Raw genomic sequence first — 14176 nt, 5'->3', positions numbered from 1 at the left:
TTTCTCACTAATAAATCAGTACAACTTAAGTCATTTTGTGTGTTTTATGTGATTTAAGATTTGTTCTTTATGACAATATGAAAAATGGTAACAAGTATTTTCTAAAATTTGGTTTTTCAATTTTACAGGAGTTAATGCAAGACCTTCGTAGTCACCAAAGAGAAGTTGATCAGTTTTCAGATGATGGACAAACATTACAACAGCTGACTGGAGAAAGCCGTGTAGCAACCTCAATATCACAATTGGTTTCCAGATACCAAACATTACAACAAACTGTGAAGGTATAATTTTATTTCTCTCTGCTTGAAAAAGGAAAGACATGAAAATGTGGACAGATTCTCACTAATGGAAATTAAAAAGAATAAAATTTTAACAGATTCTCACTAATGTTAATTAAAAAGAATAAAATTTTAACAGATTCTCAGTATTAATGGCTATCAAAAAGAATAAGATTTTAACAGATTCTCACTAATGGCAATTAAAAAGAATAACATGTACAGATTCTCACTAATGGCAATTAAAAAGAATAAAATGTGTACAGATTCTCACTTATGGCAATTAAAAAGAATAAAATTTTAACAGATTCTCACTTATGGCAATTAAAAAGAATAAAATTTTAACAGATTTACTAATGGCAATTAAAAAGGCAATAAATTTTACGGTTTAATTTGGATCATTTTCATAATGTAGACCTCAAAATTAAAAAGATATTTTAATTTTTACGTTATTATGCAATTACATCAATGAAAACTTAACAATGAGGTATCAATCCATAAAAAAATCTCATAATTTTTTTTTTTAATTTACAGGAAAATCTGAAGAAATGTGAACAGAATGTTGCAGATCACAAACTGTATAGAGACAGACATACTGACTGTAGTCAGTGGCTAACAAAAGCCAGGAAGAAGTTTGGACAGAGTGCTGATACTTCTGGTAATAGGAATGACCTTGAGGACAGACTTGAAAAAATACAGGTAACTACTGGAAAATTTATAAAAAAATACGGCTTTTTATGAGTTTATGCCCTCTATAAATTGAAAATTTGCTCAATCTGTCGTTTCTATCTCTAACATTAGTTTGCTTTAACAAAATGTTATGAAACTTATACACAACGCTTAAAATCATAAAACAATTTTAACTACATGAATCCTGCATTGGTATGTGGAAGTTGACTCATGCATATTTACAAGCAGGAGCATCTGTGGCTTATAGACAGACATTCTCCATTTATTTTTACTTATATGTTTAGATTAAGCTTTAAACTGTTAAAATATGTGTATTGTTTTCATTTCTAGGAGCTCTCTGTTGAAAGAGACACTGGCTTTGGTAAACTGAACAATGTGATTGAGTCTGGTGAAAGACTATACCCAAACACTGCTGCCGAAGGAAGGGAAGTAGTCAGACAAGAATTACGACAACTGAAACTTGGCTGGGAGAGCCTGTTTGATGACTTGTCAGCAGCCCAACGTAAACTTGAAGTAGCTCTCGTACAATGGACATCCTTTGACGACAGCTATGGTCAGGTGGAACACTGGTTAAGAGATATGGAGTCACAGTTAGAAGGACAATTACCATTACGGTCGACTCTAGAAGAGAAAAAGACACAGCTACAGAACTATAAGGTTGTGTATCGTGCTAATCAGAAAACTTCAAATAAATGCAATGGTTTAATTTTGTATGAATGCTCAATATGTCCAAAGTTTTGATTTTAGTTAATTTTTTTAAGCAATGAAATATGATTTTAGAAAACAAGTGTTATTATGCGTTATCATTAGTTGAATGCATGGATTAAGAATGATTAAACAATATTGTCGTTTTGTTAAGTACTTGATATTCATCTTTTTCTTACATTCATTAAATGATTTAGTTTAAAGTTTATTAATATTTTACCAGCTTTTCATATTGTAATGGATCATTTGTACTTTGAAATGTGAGATATATTTCATTGTTATAAAGGTGAACAAGTTGCCAACAATTCTTATAAAAGTCCATGTTACATTTTCCCAATTAAATTTATATATCTCAATATTTTGTGAAGAGTTTTCAGAAATTTACAGGAAGAATATCAGTTATATGAAGACTATTTCATGACATGAGAAGTCTGTTCCATAAAACAAACAGGACAAAAACATTTTGAAATTATCAATATTACCCCATTTTGATAGTGCCTTCGCTCAGTAAAATGTATGTTTAAATGAAACCGTCTTTTCTGGTTTTCAAAGAACAAATGAGCAAATGCTGTATGTTGGTACATGCATGTAACTTTTCTATAATTTGATTAATGTTCAGATACTATACAGAAGGATGATCACTTTAAGCATGTCTATATGTTGTATAGAATTTTAGTTTGACATTTGTTGTGGATTATAGGTTTTGCATCAAGACGTGTTATCCTATCAGAGAGTTATCGAAAGTGTAAATGACAAGGCTCAATCACTCGTACAGAGTAGCAGTGACCCTCATCTTACAAAGTTTGTTACTCAGGCTCGAACCAGATACCAGAAACTCTGTACATCTGCAAAGGTTAGTTATAAGTTACTGTATATCTACTTTGCTGAATATATACTGCCATTACTTGTAAATAATTGAGAGGTAAAGTAAATAAATATGTGTCGCATTATTAAATGGCTAGTTTTGATGAATGTTCAATTTTACTGTTACTGTTATCATAATGGTAGATGTGTTGTATATAAATTCAGTTGTTCATTTGTTTCTAATGGCTATAAAAACATTTGTTGTGAAAAGTACTATTTTAAGATATATGAAATAATCGAAATGAAAAATTCTTTGTTTTAAGTTTAAGAAAGAATCTTATAAAGTTTTTGAAATTGTAAAATATTTTATTAGATGAAGGATTTTCCAAAGTTGATAGAAGTGAGTAATTTGTAGAAATTTTTTCTGCATTCTTTAGCATTTGAATTTGAAATAATTGCTGCTTTTTTGTTAAGTAGACTTAAGTAGCAGGATAGGAAATAGAGAATGTTATTATATTTGGTCTTGGAATATAAAATATGGAATGTTATTTAATTTGGCCTTGGAATATTAAATAGAGAATGTTATTTAATTCGGTCTTGGAATATTAAATAGAGAATGTTATTTTAATTGGTCTTGAAATTTGTACTAGCATGAATATGTTGTCCTTTGCATCTCTAACAGAGAAAATGATAAAATATTGGGTTATATATCATTATTAACACATCCCTGAAAATGCATGGGTGTATGTTTAGGGAATCCATATAAACTTTTAACCACTCTTTGGATGCAGAGCATTTTGGATTGTAGGTTGTGTCCAAAGTTTCCCTAAAGCTTTTGTATCCAAAAAATGCACAAAATTATCCTATTTTGGCAATATCTACAAAATGTGCAGACTTTGCAGTCTATAATGAACCTAGCATTAAGAAACAAATAGTGGCAATTTTGATATTTTATAATTAAGTTGAAATTCAAGCCATATTGTGCCAAAAGTGAGCCGTGTCCTTTGGTTTCAACAGTTGTCAGTTAAGTTATAGCTCTTTTATTAGAAGAAACTATCTCATGGTAAAATGCATGCCTTTTGATAAAATAATTTTTACCTTTGGAAAATCAAATTTCTCTGACCTCATTTTGTCAAATTTCTAGGAGCGTGTACAACAATATGAAGTGTTTGTCGCTGACCATCAACAGTATAATGATGCTTACAACAATTGTATCGAATGGTTGAATGGTATACGTGAGAAGCTGTCCATGTGTTCTGATGTGTCTGGTGATCGTCACACCATTCAGAACAGACTGGATAAAATACAGGTAGCTATTGTTTTGTTTTATTTATAGACTATTATTACATTGCAGTCAGGCCACATCAATTTGATTTTTGATCACTGGATGAAAAGATATGGGGCTTTCAGAGTTCAAGTCTTCTTTGATTTATTATTGAGGGAATAGATATTTTATTAATTTACTAAAAAAATGGGCATTTTGTTTACTGGATTGAGTTTGGTTAAATAAGTGTATTGTATCCAAATTTATGCAGGAAAATCCAAAAAAGATTGATGTGGCTTCATTCTTTATTGTATATATTCATTAGAAATCTTCATAATTATAGGTCTATCTTTTATTTAAGAACAATTCTTGATTAAATATTTCCTCCTCATCTTTTAGAATTTATATATTCAATGATTCCTCTAGATAAGGGAATTAATATTTATGAGTGTATCACATTTTCAGTAAAAAAAAAAATCTGCTATGACCCCGAATATTATAAATTCTTTTGAACTTACCTGTAAGGATATGAAAAGTTACTTTTCACAAGAAATTAAATTTTTAAAGAACCGTTGTATTTCATAATTTTATTTAAGGAAATTTTTTGTTGATTATTTTGTTTGTTTCAAATTTATTATCGTTAAAATTTCGCAATTTATTGCTTTACAAATGATACATTAATCTAAATTTATAAATTTGTCACCTTGCTTTTGTGAGCACGTCCCAAATATATCGCTTATGTTATAATTAAATGTTTGCTTACAGACTTACTACACAGGACTAATTAAAAGTGTAAGCATCAAGGTTTTGGGGTGCGGCGTGGGTTTGTACAAGCACATAAAACCAATATATATCTACGAAATATTATAATCAAAATAATGTGAATACACTGTGGCTGATAATAACTTGACAATGTTAACTTTAAATGAAACTTTTACGATAATATTAAAGCTTGCCGAGAGATTGTTATGAATTGTAAAATGCAATATTTTCCATCAGAAATAGAAAATATGACTGGAAAATTTAGTATTTTGCCATTCAAAATATTCTGGGCATGTTTGTATTATCTTAAAAAGATCTGTTGTATGTACATGTATGTGAGTCACCTAAATATATTTACTAAGAATTGAGAAATATTTGCATGATTGTGACTTTTTTAACTGTTTGTGTAAAAAAAATATATATAGTCTGAAATCTAACACTGGTTTTCTATGTTATGTTCTGATAACAGCGACGTTGTGTAAGTTGTTCACTATAGACTTTTCTATTGATTTTCTCCAGTCTTTTTGTAGTGATATCCTTAGAGCTTCTAACTATCCTATATGTGTATTGTAAGAAAACACCCCTAAAATATTTCCAAATATTATCGGTAAAATACCAGGCTTTTTTCTGTGTGGAAAGTGTATTTCCTGGTAAAAGACCATACAAAAAATATTCTTAAATAGTATATGTGAATTAAAATCTCCTTGTTTTCCCAAAAGTATTATTTCTGTGTGAAAAGTGTATTCCCTGGTGAAAGACAATACAAAAACAAATATTTCCAAGTAATATTTCTGAAATCAAACCTTCCTGTTTTCAACAAACTATTGTTGAAAAGTTTATTCTCTTGTGTGAAAGACAATATAAAAAATATTCCAAAATAATATTTGTGAGATAAAACCTCACTGTTTTCTAAAAAGTTTTTCCCCTGGTGTGAAAAAAATTCCTGTGTGTTCCTTGTTTTTCGTGTGATTCAAAGTTTTTTTTTATTTCTCTATAGCTGGATTCTTTATACTATCAATTATCGGTAGGACTTGATATCCATGAGTGTGAAAAAAATAAACACATAAGGTTTTGGGAACACACATTTTATATCTACAAGTTTGAAAATGGGATTTTTAAGAAATTCACCAGTAGAAAAAATTAGTTAAGAATGGTTGTCATACACATATTGCATATAGTAGGTAGACACAATGAATGGATGGCCTTATTTTCACAAATTTCATTAAGTGTCATATTTTTTGTTAAAAGTGTTATAAGGTCATAACTCTGTGTTTAAGAGATATTTATTAATTTTTAAAAGAATATAAGATCTTCCTTTGCCAGATTTTTTATAAGGGTTTAAAAGAAATGATCCCCAATCACACAATATTTTTCTTATCTCTATTAGTTTGCATGTGCCAGTTGTTGCATGGTTTTGTTATAAATACTGTAGCTGGTTATTAGTTCGATTACAAAACAGGGTCTATAAACCTTCTTTCTGTGATATTTCCCGTACGGATTTGAGTTTCCCATAATTTCAAAATTTTGAAATATAAAAGACAATTGTGACCCTAAATTAAGGGGATGTAAAAATTTTATGATATTCTGAGTAATGTTATCATAGATTAATTACACCAGTAATTTGACTGAAAATATAGTGGTGTGTAGCATGTAAAGTGTAGGAACACATTGTGTAACTAAAAAAAGTTCACAAAAATCCCAATGTTGCATGATGGGAATCTTACTAAAAAAAGAAATCATCCCTACCCCTCCTTGGCTTGGTTACCTCTACAGCCAGTGATACAGTATTTTTCATTTGCACATTTTTCACCTTAGAATCAAGACATTGACAAAATCACTTTTGTAAGTAGTAGCAGTGTGTTGCTATTTTTAGATTATCAGAAACAGTTGATGCAGTAAAAACCGAATTTAAAATGGCTCTAGAAGGCAACTAAAGTAGATTTATTTTTTTTCCTTTTGCAACGGCATGTAAGATTAATTCAACAGCGGATTTTCTTTTACAATTTCGTAGTGTAAATGCAGAGTGGAACCTAGGTTTTTTGTTTAGATTAATTGTAGTGCTAGAATAGTCGAGTGGGTGTTAGTTTTGTTCAATTTTTACAGTAGGTTCAATCCTGTAATAGACTGTTAGAAAAATGTAAAAGGGAAGAATAGATGCTAGACCAACATTACAATTTTTAGTGGGTTTAATAGTTCCATCAAGAAGAGGAGGATTTCTACAACTAAAAAAAAAATAGTTATGAAAATAGAATTAAAAAAATTAAAAGAAAATTTTAACTATTAGTTGCTAGTCCTTGATTGCATGTAATTGCATGAACATTTGCATGTCCTTGTAATTATTCATTGAGATTATAATGGCTAATATTATTCCATGTTGGATGTTTTTTGAATGATTTAAAGTGGCTTTTTTATTTGAGCATATAAATATTTAAAGTCCTGGTGTTGTTTTGAAAAGAAAAATATTTTTGTTTTCCCGCTTTCCCTTGCATGACTGAGTCAGTTATAATTTTTGTTAAAAAAAAATGTAACAGAATTTCTCAGATTTTATGTGTAAGCTTTTTGATCCCTGAATGAAGCAACAGTCTGCCACGAAATTGCATGACATTGTTTTTTATTCACTGCAACATTTTTGCTAAAAGTTTTGTCATGTTTTTATAGGACATAGTTGCTACCAAGATGGAAGGTGAACCCAAGGTCAAGAACTGTATAAGCCTTGCAGAGAGAGTACTCCCTAGCACAGCTCCCCAGGGTAAAGACATTATCATCAGAGAGACTGATGCCCTCAGGGACGACTGGGATGCCTTTGTAAATGCTCTGCAGAAGGTAAGCTTCTTCTTCTATGTATTAGCCTCCTGTAAATAGGATCACAGACATGTAAAACAAAATTTTCAGCGCAAGGAATAATTGTGATTTTTATCTTGCTGTGGCTGTATATTTTCTTCAGAAGTTGATTATTAGGAATAAATTCCATTTCACTTAAACCAACAAAAACAAAATTGATAAATTATAGATTTCATTTGACATGTTGATAAACAGGTTTGAAGTAAAGAATTTTATAAGTCACAAAACAATGCTGTATCCACAAATGATTTTAACTGTCAATTTTCCATAGAATAAGCACTTTCACAGAAAATGAAGTTAATTTAGTTTTTAGAAAAAGTTGAATTGTATTATTTTTAAAATGACTAAAAGCGAACTTCAAAAGTGTTTGCCTTTCTACTTAAATTTTGAACGACTTGTTTTAAGCCGTAACTTATTTGCTGTGCCATGTGAAATTTGTTTTCAATGTAATATTTCCTATTTGCAGACAAAAACTGATCTTGAAAACTGCATGGGACAATGGAAAGAATTTGATGCATGGCAAGAAAAAGTCTCAGCATGGCTGAAAGACTTGGAAGCCAAAGTTAGAGAAATAGAGCTTAAAGCTACCCTCAAAGATAAACAGGTACAGATAGACAGATTGAAGGCTATCCATCGTGAATTACTGGACCATCAAGGCGATATTGATGCCCTGAGTGACGCAGCCCAGGATCTTGTCCGTGTGAGTACTGACACTCGTGTGATCAGTCAAGCATCACAACTCAGTACAAAATACCAGACAGTTTATGTCAACGTAAAAGAATTGTGTCGTCGTTGGGAACAGTATGTTCTGGACCACCAGGCTTACAATGAATCCTTCAACCAGTGTAAATCTTGGCTACAGGAAATGAGAAACAAATTACAGGCTCATACAGATATAAGTGGTGATAGGAAGGCTGTACAGGAAAGACTATCTGAAGTTCAGGTATGTCTTTGAACACTATATATAGTTCAGTATAGCATAACTCTTTAAATAGCAAATGGTCTTCATTTCTGCCCAATCTGTATTGCAAAAAGGAATAACCTCATGTAAAATGTTATTGCATGTAGTTTGAAAGAATGGAATTGTACTTCTTAAATTTTGAAGAATATGTTTTTTATCAATGAACGATAGGTGGCCTCTAGTGGTAAGGGTCTATAAATGTCCATTTTTGCAAGCGGCCAATGTGAATTTGTTTGAAATAGTTACAACTTGGATATTAAAAAAAAAAGATAAATATTTGATTTGAGCATAATTTTATTAAACAATTGATATATGCTTGAATAATTGCTTTATAAATAAACTTGGAATAAATGATACATTAATAGATAATGGTTTCTTCTGTAGTCTTGATGCACTATTGAAATGAATAATCATGTATATTTACTTTTACATTACAGGAACTAACATCTGACAAAGATGAAGGACTCCACATGCTTCAGATAGCCCTCGACAACCTCCAGATTGTCTTGCCAAATACTTCTGTTCCTGGCAGAGATAATCTCAGACGAGAGATGCAGGGTCTTCAGGCAGAGTATGATGCTCTCTCTGGTGACCTTAATGAACTTAAAACCAAACTGGATGGTACTCTTGCACAATGGACTGTGTACGATGATAGTATTGAACAACTTCATCGATGGCTCAATGACCTTGAACTTCAACTGCAAACAGAGTCACAATTACAGAACACATTGCAGGAGAAGAAGTTACAGTTTGAAAGGGTCAAGGTCCTACAGTTGAATATCAACAGTCAACAGAGTACCATTGACAACCTGAATGACAAAGCAGAAAATCTTAAACAAACCAGTAAAGATACAAATTTAGGAAACCAGATCAGACAACTGGTTACCAAATATGAGAAACTTCTAAACAAAGTAAAGGTATGTATCAAAAACCTACCATTTATTAACCTCAGCAAGCTGACAAGAAGTCTTGAAAAAAAGTAGAACAAAAACTTGTAAGTTACAAACGAAAGTGGACCAATACCTGGTGAATCTGTAATAAGAACTTGTAAGGTTCAGGTAGTTTTTATCCACAGCTTCCAGATATTATTCATGGAATAAAACTGACCACACTGCTTGCAAAAAAAGATATGAATATAGCAGTCTCTCAGTTATCTTTGAATTTCTTTCAAATTTCACAAAAAGATATTTGGCTATCAACTTTATTCAAAATTGTTTAAAAAAATATCCTGATATTAAAGTCCCTACCACTGGAGGTTTAGCAACCAACTAACAATCAATTAATCTAAGTTCTTATTGTACCATGTGATATTTTCCAAAAAAATATATAAAAGGATAGTCACTACATGTTGTGTTAGTCTTGTTGGTCACAGAAGGTAGTTTTATTAATAACAATTTTTGAAATATGTAGGACTTGATGGCACTAACTGAGAAGAATGTTAAGGACCATCAGATCTATAGAGATACATTCATGGACTGTTCTGAATGGCTCAGCTCCATGGTAGACAGACTCAATCTCTGTAGTGATGTCCGTGGTGATAGGACTGCCATCGAGGCTCAGATCCAGAAACTACAGGTATTAAAGCTGTCAGATTTAAAATAATAGATAGTAGTTGTTTCTACAAAAATCAAAAATATTCCTTATTCTGCATTTTAGAAAAATGATGTCAGCCATACAAAAGAAATCATGAGTATCATCTCATACCAATTTTATTTATTTTTGGTGATAAAATGTCTCTACTGGCATAGCTGATTCTCATTTGACATCAAATTTATAAGTACATTAAAACTACACACAATGTAATGCATAGACCAAAATGATAAAGAATAATTTTGAGGAGTTACCATAAAGAGTTTTTCTATAAATAAAAGTGTTTGGTGCAGAGGGCAGAGAGAATATGCCTCAGTGCATATTAAAATGTTCTGTTTCAAAAATATTTAAATTCAAATTTACAGTTTTGTCACATTATGTATTGTTTATTATCATTTGAAGAGATGTTCGTAGCATTTTCAGTTTTAAGGCTAAATTTAATTTGTTATTTTTAGGAATTAAATGGAAACATTGAAAATGGCAAAGACAAACTCAATGCTACAATAGGTAAAGGAGAAATTGTACTGCCTGAAACCTCAAACCAAGGGCAGGAACTGATCAAAGAGGAATTATCCATGTTGACCTCAGAGTTTGAAGGATTTGTAGCTGATGGAGATGATCTGAGGAACAATCTTGGTAAGTTCAGATAGTGTAGTTTTACACAAAGCAATCTCTAGTAAACAGTATCATTTTATTAGTGGACACTTTAACAACCAGTTTTTTGGTTGAGGTGTATAATTGTTTTAGGAATTTAAACCAATTACATGCATTATAAGGTGAGAATCTTGCAAGAGATGTTTCTAAAAGGCGGTGTCTTCTATGTGCACAAAAACATTATTTCAGTGGCTTGTACAAAAGAAAAAAAGAAAAAGAAAAATTTGAACTTTGAGACAGGAATGGTTTGCAGAAAAAGGTTTGAATCATCCATGCAAAAAATTACTTTTCCATTTGAAGATAGTACATTTTATATTGATTGAATTGCACTTTGTTAACAGAACGTCTGATGGAGGAATGGCATTTGTATGAGAACCAGTATGATGAACTGAGTCAATGGATAAAAGATACAGAGACAGACATGAAGGAAGAATCTGACCTCAAGGCAACTCTAGAGGATAAAACAGAACAACTAGAGAAACAACAGGTAATAATTTTATGACTTTTTCCCTCATTTTAAAATCTTTTACGTTTTCCTAATTGTCAAGAGAGATTCGTTAAGAAACCAGGAGGTTTTCTATTTTCAGTGTAAATCACTAAGATCAGTATGTTGCTTGTCCCTTGTCATTTTTGAGCATTTATTTAAAATAGTTTTTTGTAAAATGGTATATATTTTAAATAATGTTCTCTCAATTTCACTAATCTCTATATATTTGTGTTCTACTGCTACACATAACATTAGAATGAAAGAAAATTCATTTTGAAATTAATGAGTGGTCCTTTTGTTCTTTGGACCCCAAAAATGAAAAGTAAACCAGTTGATTCAAGATGAATATCTTAGAAAGATTAGAATTAATTTTTTTCTAATAATTTTGAAAGATTATTTAAGTCGCTTGGTCTTTGAGAAGCATCTATGTGTATGTTTTTTTATTTCACAGGGAACACATGAGGCTATTCTTGACAAACAGAATACCTTTGATGCCCTGGCCGAGAGAGCCCAGACTTTGTTACAGTCCACTACTGATAATAGAGTTACATCACAGCTCACTCAGCTGTCTGCTAGATATACAACACTTATGTCAGCTTCAAAGGTCAGTATTACAGTTTATTGTTTCGACATCAGAACCTGTTATTTATGATTATTTTGTTTGTTGGATTTTATAGTTATATGGACTTATTTCTTGCTTGAGCTCAAACCTGGTTTGAGATTATTGAAAAATGCAACGCACCCTTGGTCATTTGAAAAGGTTCAATATGATAAATACAGGGGAAAAAAGAATCTAAAAAAAAGTTATTCCTTAAAATGATTATTGGATTTCACAAATATATGAGATTCATAGAATTTGGTTTTGGGATTTGTTGAAATGTTTTCCAAACCCATTTGCACCAATTCAAAAATTTCTCCTTCATGGGAAGAGACTGTTATTCTGAACACAAGTTGTGATGTAATTAATATTTCACAAGATGAGGGAAACAGAGAGTTGGTGTAGTTACATCAGAGTTTGAAATTCAGGGTTCAAAGTGAAATCTGATCAAGTAATTGGTAGTAAAACCCTTTTTGTGAGATTTGCCTAAACAATTTATATGAAATTGCTGTTCATGTTTATACTTATTTACATTCTGAATTTTTTACAGGACTTGCTGAAGAGATATGAACAGCATGTGATGGACCATGAACAATATGCTGAGTCTTTCACAGAAGCTGCCACCTGGTTACAGAATACTAGAGACAAACTGTCTGTATGCTCTGATACCTCTGGTGATAAATATACCATACAATCTCAACTGGAAAAACTTCAGGTGAGATGATGCCATTATTAGTCAAGGTTATCCTGAAAGTTTGGCAATATTGATGAATAGAGATAATTGGAATGGATAAGTAGAGTTAGAAAATAGTGTAGTAAACATAATCCATTGTTTTCCCCTTAATTTTGGGAAATGGGTTCCAAGGAAAAGAATACAATACATGATAATTATATGTCTTTTTTCCAAAGTTTGTTGCTGAAATATTAGATATATTTGAGTGGTTTTATTTCTGTACTAATTGTTTTGGGGTTTTTTTTCACACAAAAAAATAGATTCATGATCATTTATTAGTTTATATTGTTTGACTAATAGAGTTTCAATTAGGTCAAATATATAATAATGATATGTTATCTTTTGCAGGAGTTTGTAATTGCAAAGGATGAAGGACAGCTAATGATTCATTCTGCCAATACCTGGGGCGAGAAAGCCATGACAAACACATCTATGGAGGGACGTGAGATGATCCGTAAGGAATTACAACAACTCCAACAAGAATGGGAAAGTCTTATAAGTGAAATCACTGACACTAAAGTTATGTTAGAATCATGTCTGTTACAATGGGCTGATTATAACCATAGCTATGATAAAATACAGAAATGGCTCAGAGACATGGAGAAAAGGCTCCGTGAAACAGAACCCAAAGCTGACCTCAGTGAAAAGAAGGCAGAGTTACAGAGACTGAAGGGTGTCTACCAGGATGTGATATCATATGAACAGATGATAGAATCCATTGATAATAAGGCTCAAGAACTGTCCTCTAAGAGTCCTCACAGTAAAGCATCAACTGATACTACACAGATTGTCAGTAAATACCAAACTCTCAAGAATCAAGCCAAGGTAATTAAAATTGAATGGAGAATTGTGTCAATATTTTCATGTTAATACTGTGGATTCATTATTATTCGTTGGAAACCAATTTTCGTGGATTTCGTGGGTACAGGTGAACCACGAAATTAAATGTTCAACGAATAACATATTTTCTATAGGTTTGTATGCAGACTTTGCCAAAACCACCAAATTAAATATCAATGAACATGTAATTTTTCCTTTCTCCACGAAAATTGGTACCCACGAAAATAAATGAATCCACAGTAAACCATTGTTTACTGTTCAGTTGGTATAATTGTTACATGTATTTTGTTTCCTTTGAATTGTACTTATAAATAGTTTCTATTACATTATTGTAAATAGTTATAGTAAGAGAATTCGAAATGCAGGAATTTCAATTGTAAAAGTCAAGAAAATTGTTGAATACTCCACTGATTACCGGTTAATTAACTTACTGATACTTGAATGTTTTTAACACATATAAAAGAGATTTTTTTTAAATGGAAAAAATATGTAAAGAATATTAAGAGAAAATAAAAAGATAAGGATCTCTATAAGAAACTTAAACTTTTTTTATTTACAGGATAGTTTGGCCAGATCAGAACAATGTGTAGCCTCACATCAGTCTTATCACGATTCTTGTAATGGTTTTATATCTTGGCTGAGAGCTGCCAGAGAAAAACTTGCCACTTGCCAAGACACTTTTGGTGAAAAGACTGCTGTCGTCAGCAAGATTGATAGACTAAAGGTAATTTTTTCAGAAAAGTAGAATATAATTTTGTTGATACAAACAGTACCTTATATTTTAACACAGTTTTTGAAACAAATCTACTAATTTAGAAGAAATTTAAATTTTCATGTGTAATTTAAAGAATCAATGTTTTCAAAAAATGATGTTTTATCACAGAACCATTGTTTAATATTTATTTCGAATATTTATACTCAGTACACACTCATAATACCTTATGTTGCCATCAATCATCAAGCAAACAAACA

At 31.2% G+C, this 14176-nt stretch overlaps 1 protein-coding gene across 1 annotated transcript in view; it reads left to right on the top strand.

The window, feature by feature from the left end:
* LOC134710836 (muscle-specific protein 300 kDa-like) overlaps positions 1 to 14176 on the top strand; it is a 109980-nt gene that overhangs the window by 80405 nt on the left and 15399 nt on the right. Inside the window, exons 53-67 of the mRNA XM_063571239.1 lie at positions 129 to 281; positions 810 to 974; positions 1296 to 1622; positions 2371 to 2523; positions 3619 to 3783; positions 7159 to 7323; positions 7808 to 8284; positions 8740 to 9219; positions 9713 to 9877; positions 10348 to 10528; positions 10888 to 11033; positions 11485 to 11637; positions 12182 to 12346; positions 12713 to 13189; positions 13764 to 13928. Of these exons, the coding sequence (XP_063427309.1) occupies positions 129 to 281; positions 810 to 974; positions 1296 to 1622; positions 2371 to 2523; positions 3619 to 3783; positions 7159 to 7323; positions 7808 to 8284; positions 8740 to 9219; positions 9713 to 9877; positions 10348 to 10528; positions 10888 to 11033; positions 11485 to 11637; positions 12182 to 12346; positions 12713 to 13189; positions 13764 to 13928 (3537 nt within the window). The remainder of the gene's footprint in view (positions 1 to 128; positions 282 to 809; positions 975 to 1295; positions 1623 to 2370; positions 2524 to 3618; positions 3784 to 7158; positions 7324 to 7807; positions 8285 to 8739; positions 9220 to 9712; positions 9878 to 10347; positions 10529 to 10887; positions 11034 to 11484; positions 11638 to 12181; positions 12347 to 12712; positions 13190 to 13763; positions 13929 to 14176) is intronic.

The sequence above is a fragment of the Mytilus trossulus genome, chromosome 3 (genome assembly GCF_036588685.1).
Source record: "Mytilus trossulus isolate FHL-02 chromosome 3, PNRI_Mtr1.1.1.hap1, whole genome shotgun sequence".
Taxonomy (NCBI): domain Eukaryota; kingdom Metazoa; phylum Mollusca; class Bivalvia; order Mytilida; family Mytilidae; genus Mytilus; species Mytilus trossulus.
Note: the sequence above shows the minus strand (reverse complement) of the source record. Positions and strands in the feature narration are given on the sequence as shown.